General features: G+C 37.7%; 1 protein-coding gene across 5 annotated transcripts in view; it reads right to left on the bottom strand.

Moving 5' to 3' along the window:
* Positions 1 to 15983, bottom strand: part of ldb2a (LIM domain binding 2a) — a 119887-nt gene that overhangs the window by 37667 nt on the left and 66237 nt on the right. For all 5 annotated transcript variants that reach the window (XM_088917858.1, XM_088917875.1, XM_088917866.1 and 2 more), the window contains exon 3: positions 7084 to 7256. In XM_088917858.1, coding sequence (XP_088773984.1) covers positions 7084 to 7256 — 173 coding nt within the window. The remainder of the gene's footprint in view (positions 1 to 7083; positions 7257 to 15983) is intronic.

Below are 15983 nucleotides of genomic sequence, written 5' to 3'. Positions count from 1 at the left end.
TGGGTGCAGCTGAACGAGTAAGCATTCCAATACACTTGTTGTATACGGCAAATAAAAAAATCTTGAATCTTGAATTTGAAAGAGCCTGTTGTATGTTTGTTTTCACATCACAGCTCTCAGCTACAAACCCTGCGATCGCACACAGGAGAGAATGAGGAAGTGCAGGTAGACTCTTCCAGCACGCCCACCTGCAAGTTACTTGTCTTTGAACACATCACAGATAACACAGACCCACTCTAAAGGTTTGGCACAGACAGCACCATTTGCCTGGAAGAGCACAGGAGGCCACAGGGGTCGCTGTGCCGCTGAGAACCGAAAGAGTCCTGGCTGATTAATCCCACCATGCGCTTGGTGGCACTCAGACAACTGCACGCCATCACTTAAGCAATCCCAGTCACAGTCAGCTAGTGAAATGACCAAGGCTCAAACCTGCAATTATAATTCTAACCCTGTGCTTAGGAAAGTGCTTTTTACTTAGGTATGTGGGTAAGCCACTTGGAAGGCCTTTATAAATACACATTGTGTTTTCACAATGTCAGATCTTTGTATATTTGCAAACTATCCCTAAGCTCCCAGTGACATATATAATTTGGATTTGTTTGGCAGAGCAAGTGAATCCTATCAGTGTTTGTGTTGTAATTGTAATCACAAATTGTCAAATACATGCAAATTTTAATTCACTTCTAAAAGTGTTTGTCATTACACACTTATAAAAACCAGACTAATTAAATAAATAAAAGCCACAGAAAAAATCAGACTAAAATGTAAAAAAACACAGCAACAAATTGTAAAATTAATGGAGCTTTTAAGAACTTGGGAGTTGGCTGTGAAGATAAAATAACAATGACATATTCTAAGGCAATAATCACACTTTAAAAAACATCAGTCTGCAAGTTGCCTCAACTATGTACTGATTCATCAAGTATGATGAGTCTGCACTAGCTTTCACTTACTACAAAAAGTTGTATTTTTCCTGACATTTTTACTGTTTCTGTAGTGTATTGCACACTAACAGTAAATAACATTCATAGGTATGGTTCTATGTTACATATCGTAATGTGAGTGCATGATACATACCTCACATTTATTATTTATTTACTGTACATATGTAATTACAACTTATTTTTCAACATATTTGAAGAGTTTTACATCCCATAAAGTCTATATCTATTAAGGATGTCAATTCTACCTCAGAAGATGCGTTACTACTATTTTATTAAAAATCAATACAGGAGGCTCTTTGAAAATCTTACAAAACTCATACCATACTCATAGATATGTTAGTATCTCAAATTTCTGATCCAGTAACTATGCAAAATTTCAATGATTTCTTCAGGGATGTTTGTAAAATATAAGGCTATATTACACATATATGTACAGGGAGAGTTATGGCCACATCATTGCAGCTTCAATATCATACAAATACTGTTTGAAGAAGTACAGTGGATTTCAGAAATCAGAATGAGCCACATTATCAATATGGCAACCGTTAATAGACAGTATAACGTGTCTTTTCAAAGCTTGCAGTTTTCACACTTTGAACTAGCAAGTAATATACTGTATATTATATACACAACCTACTCCATACATTCAAAGCAAAAAAGAAGTAAACAGTTAATTAATATGAAAGAAAAATGAAAAACTCAATATCACATAGGTTTTTCAAACCTTTTGCTTTGGCAAACCTAAATTGATACATGTGCAGAAAAAACCTCAAGGAGCCAAATAAAGAGTTGACTGGCCTCTGTCTGTGTGCTATAACCACTGTTCTAATAATGGAATAAAAAATACCTGTCTCTGTGAGGTCTCTTGATCAGGTAGTGAATTTCAAGAAAAGCATCATCCATGAAGACTAAGGATCATTCAAAGTGAGTTAAGTATTGCGAGTTCAGGTGTCTAAATCATCACACATTGCACCACCCAGAAAAGCTGTCTGTCCGAACTGTGTAGCCATTCAAGAAGGATGTGAGATGGTGGGGGATGCCACTGTGATGCCAGCAACAACTTTCAAAGAGCTACTGAGCTACCAGTTAGCAGAAAGGGCCTGTATGGTAAAGTGGAAAAACCACATGGAGTTTGAACAGATCACCTACATGATGCCAAAAAAAAAAGATGTGACAAATGAGGCTAAAGTTGGTCTGATGTCACCAAAGTTGCTAGGTTGCTAAACGTTACTTATGGCTCAGACCCAACACAGCACAAGATCCCTATAGTCAAGAATGTGGCTGCTTCTCCTCATCGGGGACTGGAAATCTTGTCAGGTCAGAAGGAAAAAGATGGAGCAAAGTACATGCAAATACTAGAAGAAAACCTGTATCAGTCTGCTATAGGCTTTAAACTAGGGAGAAAGCTGACCTTTCAGCAGGACAATGATCCAAAGCACAAGGCCAAAATTACCACACTACCAACACTGCAGTGCCATAAGAATTTGAAAGTGAATGTCACTGAGAGGCTCAGTCAAAGTCCTGACTTTAATCCTATTGAGAATCTGAGGAAAGATTTAAAAACTGTTGTCCATAAGCAACTTGAGAGTGTGAGCAACAGGCATAAACTGTACTAGCCAGTGAGCTCAGTTAGTAGAGATTTACCCAAAAATACTGTATCTATAGTGGTTGAGAAGGTTTCCATCAAATATTGAATTAATGGGTCTCAATACATACACAATCAACATATTCAATTTTTTACCTTTAGTGTTTACTTACCTCACCCTTAAAAGTCTTCAGATTATTTAGGCTTTGAATAACATATTAAGTTTGAAAAAACTGTAAGCATAATTTTGTAAATTCAGCATTATAAATTTCAGAAGGTTCTGAATTATTTTGCAAGGCACTGCATATGAACAAGAAATTATACATCAAATATAAAAACATACTGTACGGAGTGTATATTATTTCAAAAGAATGCTGTACATTCATTTATTCTAGGCAAACGATTAGTTACAGTATATGAACAAAAAATTAAAAGTGTTTTCTATTAAGTCAATCTTAATATTTTTTATGTCCAATATAAATCATACAAAACAAATACTTTACTAGAAATATCATGAACAAGCAGGTTTCAGTTAGTTCTCAGGCCACATAAAAATACTGATATCTCCACTAAAAATGTAATATTAACATATTTTGGGTCATGTACAAAATAATAGAATTGCAGTACTCTGAGAAAATCAAGTCTTCTTCAGTTCCAGAAGTTACATTAACATAACTTAGTCACAGTAACTGATGAAGGTTAACCTGAAAAATAACTTCTTAATGTCTTATGCTGTGCAGCTCCTCATACGGTTCTTTGTTCTTATGAAATCGAGAGCTAATGAATAATTTAAATTCAGGATCTGCATGAAGAGGAATTAAGCTGAAAGCAGGGATGATTTACTTGGGGGAAAGAGGTAGGATCTTAATTGGAAAAAAACAACAACAAATGCAACATTTGAAATGAGAAATACAAATAAATCCGTAGGTGTTATTGGTTATACAACACTAAGAGTACTTCACTTAAGAAAACATTTGGAACTTTGAAAGAAGTCTGAAATAAAACTTTTTTCCAATGTTTGTCCCAAAATTACACTTCAAATGTGGAACATTCAAATACAATGGTAAATAATCCAATGGGTAAATAATAAATAAATAATTATTCAGTACTAAAATAACAATATAGAATGAAGTAAAATGAATCTGGGACAATAATGAGAAACCTCTACACAAAAAAGACAAATGGGTAAAGAACTAAATGAGTATTCACTGAGGTGTTCACAATGGAAGAAGTCAACAACAGGTCTGAATTAAGCAGTTTCTTAGTGATTTTTATGAGGCCAAAGGCAAGTTTAAACAGACTGTTATGCGGTCAAAAATAAACACCTAAAACATGTATTGCCGTTATTTTTATGTATTATAATAATATTCTATAATTCTATAATATATTATATATATTATATTCAATAATATTCAATAATAATAATTATGTACAATAATAATAATATACATACTTTACAATATTATAGATTATGTATTGCCACCGTAACAACGGAAAACACCACGGCTTCTTAAAGATCAGATTCATCCCGGCTTCATAGCACAAAATCCAGGTATGCCACTCTATTGCTGCACAGACCACAGTAGGCTCGAGAGCACCGACAAGCTGTTTCTCCCATAAAGGAATCAAAATATCACAAAAACATAAGTTTTAATAAATACCTCAAGATCAAATAAATGAAGAGAAATGAACTCTAACAATTTAAGTAAAATGAAATTAAATGTATTAATATCTGTAAATATAATTAGTATCTGTAAATACCGTATATTGAAAAGCATTACAATTCTGTGCTATTGGTTCTAACACTTATTTGATGTGTTTTTAATGCCTTACAGTATGGATGTACAGAACTTTCAAGAATGAGTTTATTACAGAATTGCACAGTAAACAGTAAATGCTTTTAGATAATAAACTATTATCTAAAAATACTTTCTAATAAAAGTTAAGAACATAAAATTAAGATGGTGCATACACACGTTAACTAAAGTACTATACTTTTATATTGCTTTTGGAAAATTAGGTAGCTTTTGACAGCTCGAGACAGCTCCTTGGACAGGTTTTGCCATATTTAAAAGTCATGATGACATATTTAAAGGTCATGATGGTACAAAGACAATTTCCCTCTTCAGGTTCATTGTTGACAGGAATAGTGTTTCTAATAATACCCAACTACAGGCCACTGACCTACAAGCTGTTTAATTAAAAAAAGATCTCAATTTACATTTATCCTGGACAGGGCAGTTTCAGAATTCTTACCTATTTACCGTGAAGCCCCCTGCATTTTATCAACTTACTCCTGACAGGTGTCTTTATGCTGAACTAATATATCTCATTTGGAGGTTTCAGGAAACAGAACATTTCTTTATTATCCAGTACTTTACTTCAATCCATTTTTGTCATTCCTCCATCTAATGCAAGCATACATGTCCATGCCTTCTAGCAGTACATATCGAACACGACTTACTTTTCTAATGAAAGACAACCTGCTTAGTATCAATAACATGCAATACAAGTTTAATTTGATTTATTCTCAATATATCAAAACAATGAATGCAAAAAGCTGCACACAACAGTGACATATCATACAGAAGACACAAAGAGTTAGAATAAAGATTGTAATTTAGTGCACAGCCTCTGCTTATTTGCTTTGTAAAACCACAGGATTAGAAGAAACACAGACCAGCAGAGAACGAATGCAGAAATGAGCACAAACAAAAAGCCTGAAGTCCTACTTTAACACTTAAAGGTATATACAAACATAATCATGACCCACTGCAGGCAGGCAAGCAGATTACTGCATCTCGCGAATGGGAGCATTGTGATAGTGGATGGGCTCTAACAGTCGGACTGCAGGCTGAATCTCCCTCCTGATGGTACAGGTTTACAGATCTTGATTGAACACAGCAGGGACGGAGCTCTCCTCTGTGATGGGATGAGCAATTGTATCTCCGGGGAGGGAGTGGGGGGGAATAATAAAGTCCCGCCAGTCAAGCTTCCGAGTGTTGTGTTAAATGGGAGCTGTTAAAGGCAGGAGCAGGCGGTGATGGGCATGAGCTGTAGCGCAGGCAACTTCTCCCGACTCCAGCTCCTTTAACTCTTCCTCTTCAGGGTGTTGCTTGCCACCGCTTCAGTGCAAGGTGTTACAGCACGAAGACTATCTATCTGCAGTAGATCGTTTAAGCACTGAACGCTTTTCAGGTAACCATCGTGCATTTTCTAATAAAGGCTACTGCCTGGAATTTGAAAAGCAGCGGGCTACTCTGTTTTGCTAGAAAAGCTTAAAATACGAGTTAATGGAAAACAGCTTTCAGAACGTGCCAGATGTTCACTCCCATTACCAATTTTGAACCAATGTTGTAAGGAGACAGTAAATGCATGCTATAACTTGGTTAAAAGGGGGCGTTCCTTCCTCCGTAATCACTTAACACCCCTGAAATTATTTACTCTGATCGCCCGATTTATCAGGCAAATTGCAGAGCGACCCTCGGTTGAATTCTGAACACGGCTGCTCCTGCATTGGCCATCATGAATAAATTACTGCATCCACTTCAAGGCACTGAGGCAGTGCCCTCAGTGCAGCAGCGCAACAACAACATCATTTGCTCTGCAGCACGGCTGCCTTCCTGAGCTGTGGCACAGTGCGGCGGCAGGGTCTCTCGCTGCTGGCCTTTAATCGCTTGTAAAAGGGTTGTGAACTGTGGGGGCTCAATGTGAATACGAGGCACAGCTCCAGCCTGGTATCTAGAGGATCATTCTTCTCTGTACTCCCTAATGGCAAACCTGCTGGCTCAATTACTGCAGCGGGATCAAGTTTGTCACTTCATTCTCACGAAATGAACGGCTGAAACCAACCCAGCCTGTGCTGCTTAACCCTCACTGCGCTCGGCATTTGCTGCGACGTTTGTTAAGCTTCTAGAATAACTCCTGCTCTGCACACTGAGTAGATACTCTGCTGTTAACTGCTACTACTTTTAATTTGAGTCTTTTTTCAGACATTAACAATTACATATCTCAGACCTCGTTAAACTAGAAATATTTCCTTGACCAAGTGCACCAACTCACATCAGTAACAACCAGTTGAGAGGGCTCTGCATAAGATTTCAATTAAACGGGTTTAGATTCCCATTGATGTTTTTTGTTCATCTCATATATACGTGATTTTATATAGAGAATATCAGTCCTGCATTTTCTGAAACTATCACTTATAGCAATGAAAATACTTGACATTTTTTTTTCTTTTAATTACTGGCTACAAAAAGAGTGTCTGAATACTTCCTTCACCTGTGCCAGAAGGTGGTGATGGAATAAGACAGGATTCATAATGGAACTTTTCTGTGCATTAATGCAGCAAGACAAACCTTCATAACTGGTCACTTATTAACCTGAACGGACAGTAGTAATCATATCTTCCCGACATTAACCTAACACAAACAAACAAGACGGCAGAGATTGCTGTCACTTGTATCTGAAACGCTACAGAAAAGAGGGGTCAAACTTCACTCTAGAACAAAAAGTCTTGAAATTGAACTTGTTAGAATTAAAAGTAACCTTTACCTTTGTAAACATTGGTTTTCCATGCTGAGTGACCATGGTGCATTGATCACAGTCCACGGTGATGGATGAGTTGTGGAATGACTCCTTCGAGTGCTTGAGAATGTAGTACAAGTCAGTAACACCTCCTTCAAAGACGGTACTGAAATATCGAGGAATGAGAGTTCTTCCAATGGCTGTAATGAAAAAAATATATTTCAGCTTCTGCAACTGATGCTGAAACCAGGTGAGAAAAAACGAAACATTCTGTGAATAGTTGTAGGAGAAAAAAATAATATTAATTAGACTTTACTTTATATAATGCAGCCATTCTTCCTTGATTTTATTTAAAAGACTGAAGATAACTATCAGTGTGAACCCTTTATACACGTGGATTAAAAGCCATGATGGAAAACACCCTCTGTTATACAACTTTGTAGCTCTATTCTGAATTTCAACACAACTTCTAATGACATCTTGAAAAGTGCTGTTTGGTCTTTAAAATTATTTTGCTTGTACTGCATCTGATTTAATTTCTGTACAGCGGTGACTCTGGATGAAATGAACTATCCACATAGAAAGCTAGATTTCTTTTGAAGATGTGCCTGGTTAGACAGCACTATAGCCTACTCCAAGGGCAAGTCACAACGGGTTAAAATACAGTATATGCCTTCAGTTTCCTGAACAACATGTACCTAATCTTGATGTACTGTATACTCTTTCATCTTAAAGCTTACTTGCAGCTAGCTCCATGCCTGTCAACTACTGTATGCAAATGATGGTGCCATTTACAGTTCAGATAAATGACCCTAATTGTTGAATCATACAGCTTCAACACTTAAAAGTCTTGTTTTCAGAGATCTGGAAATTATCTGATGTCCTAGCTATATTTTACTATAAGCTCTGATCATGAGATATAAAAATATAAAAATGATTGGAAGTCTTTTAGTCTATCTAGCCCCATTGATAGCTTATTGATCAAAAGATCTCATCCAGCTGGTTCTTGAAAGAAGCCAGAGTATCGGCTTAACACAGCAACAGGTTATTTTTGTGATCACACTCTCACATACATCCCAGGGCTTGGTGTCTAACTAATCTGTAGGAAAAGCTAAAAATAAAAACGCAAAACAATGAAGAACACTTGAATGACAATGGGGTCTACTCTGCACCTCAACTGGAAAATAAAGCAACCGACTAGCCAGCTCATAATTTACATTTGGGCTTCTAAATAAATACTGTACATAACCTGTTAAAACTAGCTCTCGGCAGTTTGAGAACATCGAGGGATGGAAAAACGCAACCCAGTTTGGAAGTGTAAATGAAGGTCTCCAGTGATTTAGAAACAAATAAGATGCGAGCTATTCTAAGAGCTAATGTGTTCAATACTGGAGGGAAGACAGCCCCTCATTAGACCTGCAGGCACTTCTGTGCTGAAACATGCCTCAGTATCTTAAGGAACTTTCCAGACCAGTAGCACAGGGCAGAAAACACGCAGACCTGATGAAACTGACTTCAGAAGAATAAAATGGCAGGCCAACGGAGTTAAGAAGACAGATAATATGATACAATATGTATAATAAATGTGATATTTAATATCTGCCAGTATATTTAAAGTATTGATTGATTATTGATTAAAAAACAATATTCACAGATTTTTCTTATCTATCCTTTACTATTACAGTGAAAGATACATAACGTATTTTTAATTTATTGCCTTTATGATTGAAATCATCTTACACTGCTCACTTATCCTTAAGTTGACATTTATTTACACAACTGGTATAGTTAAAATAGTTGATGACACTTGTCTCATTCCTCATAGAGAATTCGCAGTTTCCTTTCTTCTTTGAAAGCTTTCCATCACCCTCTGTTTTTTGTTTTTAAGAAGACCCTTGTTGATTGGCCCAGCTTCATAAACGAGCACTCAAGAGATGGGATTAGCAGTCACTTGTTTCAGTAAACATCGAGCATAACATATGCCTCTCAAGTAATGTGTATCCAAACACGCAATTTACAAATAATTAACATCATGTTAATTAGTCACATTAATTTATGCCACTTTATGGAATTGTTTCCTCAGAGTCCTCAGGAATGCTGCCAGTAGTTTGAGCCAAAAGACTGTGAAATTTTGCTTGAAGTGACTGTGGTGGCGGCTGGCTGTGTTTTTCACAGCATGAGCAGACGGCAGCTGGGAGCTGTAAAAAATGATTGAGTAACAAACAGCTCTATAGGTGGATAATAGCTGACAAAGCACATATGACAGTACTTAAACAATGGAGGCTAACAAAAGCCTCAGTTCTGCTGGACAAACAGAGTATGTTGATTACATAAAGAAGATTCTTGAGAATCAGGTTAAATGCTATTATTACAGGAATGAAAACTAAACATTTCCAATTCTGTATACAGAAGTGCCTCCTTCCAACTTTCTTTTGACTTTTTCACAATGAGAAAGCAAGAACCAAACAACCACGTCCTCTTGTACCCAAATCCATCAGATCATACAGTACTCATCCCAGGAAAATGATCTTTTCTAAACCCCAAAACTGAGCTGACAGAGGAGATCAAAGTTAGAATCAAAATGAAAATTTTGTAGAAGGACAAAGGACAATGCTTTTGGCGTGTTCAGGAGCATGCGACTATGCACTTTGCTGCTTTTCAATGGTTTGTATAAACAGGCTCTTATAATTCACATCACATCGTTTGCAATGACTGCTTATCCAACTCAGGGTCACGGTGGCCCAGAGCCTATCTTGCGAAACACTGGGCACCGGGAAGGATACACTCTGGACAGGATGCCAGTCCATTGCAGAGCACACACAGACACAAACACACACACACCGACACCAGGGCAAATTTTCCGAGAAGCCAATTAACCTACCGGTGTGTCTTTGGACTGTTGGAGGAAACTGGAGCTCACGGAGGAAATACAAACACGAGACGAACAAACGAACCACACAGCTACCACACAGATAGCACTCCGGGTTCGGAACTGAACCCAGCGTCCCAGCACGGTCAGGCGGCAATGCTAACCACTGTGCTGCCCCCTCTAATGATTTTTATGCACTACTATAAAGCAAATGATTTTTCATTTCCTACTGCCAATAACTATGTCTCTATTTCATACAGTATAAAATTGGGAGTCCAGGACTGCAGTTCAAGCAATTAGAAGTCTTCACTAGACTAGTACATAAGCTTAGTGATTTGCTACAAAGGAGACCATGAATCCCACACTAAAAAAGTCTGTCAATGCTGATGGGTTTTTATGTCATCAAGAGGGAGTAATATCTATTAAGGACACAAAATCAACATCAGACACTAATAATGACTTGAATATTAAACAAATGAGCTGTTCTATTTAGTAATGTGGGGACATTCACATATATTAACATATGTTAGTCTCAAGGGCCTGTTTTTAAATAAAAGTACACAGTGAGGCATAATCAGTACTTCTGCTGAGGTGTAATTTTCATGATTTGCCACTTGTAAGTGGCTACTATTACAATTGTGAGTCTTAGAAAAAAATGATGCCTTAATATTTATTCTTTCTTCACAGTGTGAAACTTTATAATAGTTATTATACACTAGTATGATTAGTTCAATAATACTGTGTTTATGATATTGTGGATGTTCCTTTGACTGCAAGGTTGGAAATTTTTGGGGAGGGTTAAAACTGTCTTTCCATTTTGCCAAAAAAAGGCTAGACATTACAAATAGCTGAAATAAATATTAAAAATGTAACTACCACCCCTGTGTTTTGCACAGGATTTTGGTTGAGTGAAGGACAACAATTTGAAACAAAGTATTACAAAACAATGTTTTAATGAAAGATGAATCTGATTTAGCTGTATAGTGACCTGCAGGTTGAGCACTATTGGAGGTATTTCAGTGAAATTGTGAAATTCACCTGGGGCATACATACTGTATATATGGCACAATAATACAGGAAATTGTACTGTATGAGTCATGAGATTTATGAGTCATGAATCACTATTTCTCTCTCTCATTAAAGACCATTAAAGAAAACATACTGCTGCATTATTTGCTTCTGTAATATGTTAAACAATCAACTATTAAAAAAGGACAACAGATATTTAAATGATCACAGGCAAAAGTCTAATCTTTAATGGTGGATTTCAAAACCCAGCTCAGAGTCTCACCGAGGGTGTTAAAGTAAGGCTGATTATGCTCCCACACCCCCATTGTCTTCATGCTCCAATACGTGCACAGTGCGATGCGGTCCCGCAGGAGCAGTTACCTAGAGTTCTCTTTATGGGCTGGTGGACGGGACTGCCCTAGGCCAAGGCAGCTCTGCCAGTCAGCATGGGGTAAAAAGAAAAGGGAGACTAAAGCACAGTTACTAGGTGGATCATGATTACATCTGAGACCTCTCCTGCTCCTTGCTTTGTGCTAGGACAAGAGAAGCAACAAGCCAGCTAGTGAAGACTTATCTTAACTGAGAAAAGAGAAATCTATATAGGAAGCTATATTTATATAATAGCTGGGTTTGCTGCCATGACTGTCCTTTAGTACAGTATGAACGGAAACAGTTAACAGTTAGAGGACTGAAATTAAGGAATTTAGCTGAAAAATGGGGTTCCAAAAAGATATGTCTTCACACCCACAGTTAAAAACCAAACCTCATTGATATAACTATCTCCAGCAGTTACTGGGACAGAAGATATTAACTGTCATACTGGAGCATGATTTGTGAAAAAATGCTTTCCTCACCTATAAGCATAAACACTGTAAATTCCAGCTGTTCACACACCAATTAGCAATGCTTTACAGGCAGCTGCCACCCCAACCTCCTTTAGCTAGATCTGTTAAAGACAGCTGGGTCAAAATTTGGATTTAATTAAAAATTATAAGAAGATGGACGAAGTGCTACAGTCACCTCCAAAATTCTTGGCACCCGTGATGAAGATGAGCAAACATACATATATGTATATGTGTATAAATAAACAACACAATATTTTATGCTCAAAAACATGGAAAAACTATGTTCTTGTATTCTAATGAAACTGCTAAGAAAATAATGTTTTTGTTAATAATTATGAAGGTCATTGTATATATAAATGGCTCTAGGGTCCTTTCAAAATTTAAATACAAATAATCATTAAGGGATCTATCAAATTAATGGTTCCTAAAAAGATGTTTGATCAACTTTGTTTTTAATGGTTTAGCTCCCTTGTTTTGTGCTTTATGACAAATGCTGGTCCATCATACTCCTCATGCATCCTTACGCTGTTTTACGTGTTTGAAGTGATCTGTCTTGTTTGAAGTGATCCTCCCCAGATCCTACTGTAGGGCTCCCACAGTTCCCCCTCGGAGAAGACAATGCGGAACTCTTCTTTCTGCTAGTCTCCTCAAGCTTACTCTCTCACATACATCATGCACACTACTCTTCTTCCCCACCATCTTTCCATCACTACAAATCATGAAGTATCTTCCACTAATCTCCAGGCACTAAAGTACTGAACTCGACTATCTCTGTGCCATCCAGTTCTCTGGAGGTCCAGCATTTCAGCATTCATATAAACTCCATGGCCCCCAGCTTTTCTCTTACTCTATACTCTCATTCTTAATTCACTTCTCATAAACATACGCCTTCCCTACACACAGAAGGAACCACAGAGGGCAGACCACACTAGCTAGTTCTTTAATAATACTCTCACACAAACTCTCTCAGCTGATCCTTGTCTGACCAACAATTGCGTCTCTGACTCGGCAGCAGCCATTTTGCATTTCTCTCTCTTTCTTTGGAGACAGCACATCTGTCTGCTGATCGCATGGCACAGGGTGTAATGAGGTCTCAACCTCTGCTACCTTGACTCCTCTCTCAGGGTGCAGTCGAGGTCTCCAGAGATGACTCTATTTTGCTTCCAGATGAAATACAAACATACATACCGCATTCAAACCTTTACAATTGCAAAAACAATGACTCTATTAAAGACCCTATTAAGACTTCATTTTTGCATATGGGTGTGGGTTGGGTTGCAGATTGTGTTTGTCATTGGGACGGGTTGCGGGTGATATGTTTCTTGCTATAAGGGTTGTGGGTTTGGGTAGGGTTTGTTAATGTTGGGTGTAGGGCTGGGCGATATGGCCAAAAACATTATCACAATAAAAATTTTCATATCAGTCGATATCGATAATATAATTATCACGATAAATGTCAAATCATTATTTCTTTCAAGTTTAAAGGCAGATTTTTTATCCTGAGTGAAAGCTGAAGAAACCAGACAGTTAATTGGTAAATTAAACAACTCTTTATTTTAAGAACACAACAAACACTTGCCAAACAGCAGAAACATTAAACAAATCTGAGGTATTCAAGTCTTTTTTATGTCAAAATATGCATGAGTAAAATTTACAAAATAAATATCTTAATAGAAAAATTAAATACTGCAGTGTGATAAAACACACATAGAAGATGTCTCAGACAGACTGCAAAGTTTAAAGTGCTCTGTTTTATGTCTGATCGTAAAAAGCCAAAATATCTCCAAATTACCGAAGTTGAATGACCTTTTCTGTCGACGACGTCATCGTCCTCCGAGCTGGTCGTTGGCAGCACTACATTTGCTTCAGTGTCGCTCATTTCTCCGCTCTAACTACAATCCTGTCAGCCATCACCGTGTGGGTAAAGAACACCGCGTTAGCTGCCCGGTCTGCAACACGCACCCGCACTCGCGCAGTATTTTGTGCGTAAGCATAAACATATATATCGAACATTTATCGAACTTTTGTTAAAATTATATCGAGGAAAATTATATCGCAAGAATTATCGTTATCAAATTATCGCCCAGCCCTAGTTGGGTGCAGGTCGGAGGTAGATTTTAGAATAAGGCCCACAGAGCTCTCTTCAGGCCATGATGAAGAAGGAGGGGAAGAACAATGAGCCACTGCCATTACAGCTGGCTCATGAGGAGGAAGACCAGTCAGAGAGCTGGAGTTAGTGAGAGGGGACATGCAGTGGCCCTCACTGTCGTGGCCTGAAGTCTCTGGAGGCCCTGGCAGGAATGCCCAGATAGAGAAGGTGACAAGACTACATCTTGCCCCCTGTCCCTGAAAGTGTTCAAGAGTGTCCGATATAGGAGGAAAATGGCACTTAGTCATTCCATCAGGGACTTCAGAGTGTAAAGACATCAGGTCTCAAAGGGAAAGGAAGGTGATGTAAAGCCAAAAGGTTTCTGCCCCCAGTGGGGGAGGACATCACCCTGGCACCTTGCCCAGCATCTCTGGAGAGGGAGGACTTAGCAAGACCAACAGCTCGCTTCCCACGGTCCCTTGCCTTAGGGCAGCTGGGGTGGCCCATGTATTGTATGACCTTAAGGAAGAAACATTCAATCCAGAAGCGGTAACCCTCCTGTTGCTGTGGCCTGTCCTGCGTGCACAGCCGACCCACTCCTGGTCTCAGTGCAGGCCTGGACACAGCTGTTGGTGGGGAAGCTGGAAAAGGAGAATGGATTGAAAGGCTCTGGCAGGCTGCCTACACGAAAGGTATAGCTACAACAGGTACATCACTAGAGAGCATCTGGGAAGAGGTCTCAATGACTCAATTGAGTATATATACAGTATAGAAGGGCATCTGGTTGTTTATATTTGTAATTGCTTGATCATTAAATTGTATTGGAATGAGGGATTCCGTAAACTTTGTTTTGTCTAAAAATGTTGTGTCTAGAGGAAAAAGAAAAAAATCAAAGAGAAACTGAGTATTTCTGTTTTATTGAGGAGAACGGTATTTATTAATAAAGTTCTTACCTGGTCTCTGGCTCATTAATGTCTCAAAGACCCACATATCCTGCATATATATATAAATCATATATGAAAATTGTTTTTACAGCACTCTGCAAAGGATTCTATCCTTGAAATATACTAAATAAATCTGTTCCATTGATAAAGTTCAAGTAAGTAACTGCATCAGCATGTGTAGGCTGCAAAGGAACATGTAAAGCTTTATTCCATGCTGAAAAGAGAAGAAAACAAACACAGCGTTTCAGCTATGGAGCCTTATTCAGGTGTCACACCTGACTATTAAATCAATCAATTTCTCAATAACTATACTCATATTTCTCAATAAAATATAAATAACTGTTTTAAAATGCTTTGTCCTTAGTACTATCACACATGGTGAATACTATTGGATGATATTGTTTTACCATTGTTTTAGCCTTAGGTTATCCAATATAATTTATAATTTGGAGTGTGAGAAAAAGCTTAAGATCCATATCTATAGTGCTCTAGTAACTGGTTATTTCCATTATCCAAGCATAAAAAACCACATAATAGATTTTACTATATATTTGTAAAATAAATTGTGAACATAGAGCTTATTTTTTTAAAACATAAGGTGGATAAGAATCAATGGGGTCAGTGCATCTGCTTTTGTTGCTAAGAAAAGGGCTATTTAGACTTTACAGTTCTGACAGAAATATAAAGTAAAATGTATTGTAATGTACATTGAACACTGTAACATTTCGCCTACTGATGGGTTTAACTGAGGACAAAACAGTCCGTAGGGGCCTCCACAGTAGCCTGAGGATATATAAAGCAGCACAACACATTCATTCACATTAAGGAATTGCTGATGGCTCTGCTCCACAATATCACGCTGTGGATATTTTTGCCATTTTACTACTTGCCAAAGAATAAGAAAAGGGGATGTTTGAAAAATCTACTGCATTCTTACATTTCTTGTCTGTGTAAGCGAATCCTGTTACCATTTTTGTGTACAATTTCTTTTGCAACAAACTACAAAACAAGGATGGCAAAATATGGTGCACAAAATCATTAACTTATAGTATATTTCTTTTACTTTTAATTATAAAACTTACAATCCTCTGTTACAGAACAAATCCCAGGAAATAGTACTACTGTATGCATTTTCAATCTAATAAAATTTAGCACATTTTACCTGCGAGGGT

The sequence above is a fragment of the Atractosteus spatula genome, chromosome 1 (assembly GCF_055471065.1).
Source record: "Atractosteus spatula isolate fAtrSpa1 chromosome 1, fAtrSpa1.hap1, whole genome shotgun sequence".
NCBI lineage: Eukaryota > Metazoa > Chordata > Actinopteri > Semionotiformes > Lepisosteidae > Atractosteus > Atractosteus spatula.
This window is presented reverse-complemented; position numbering and strand designations above follow the sequence as displayed.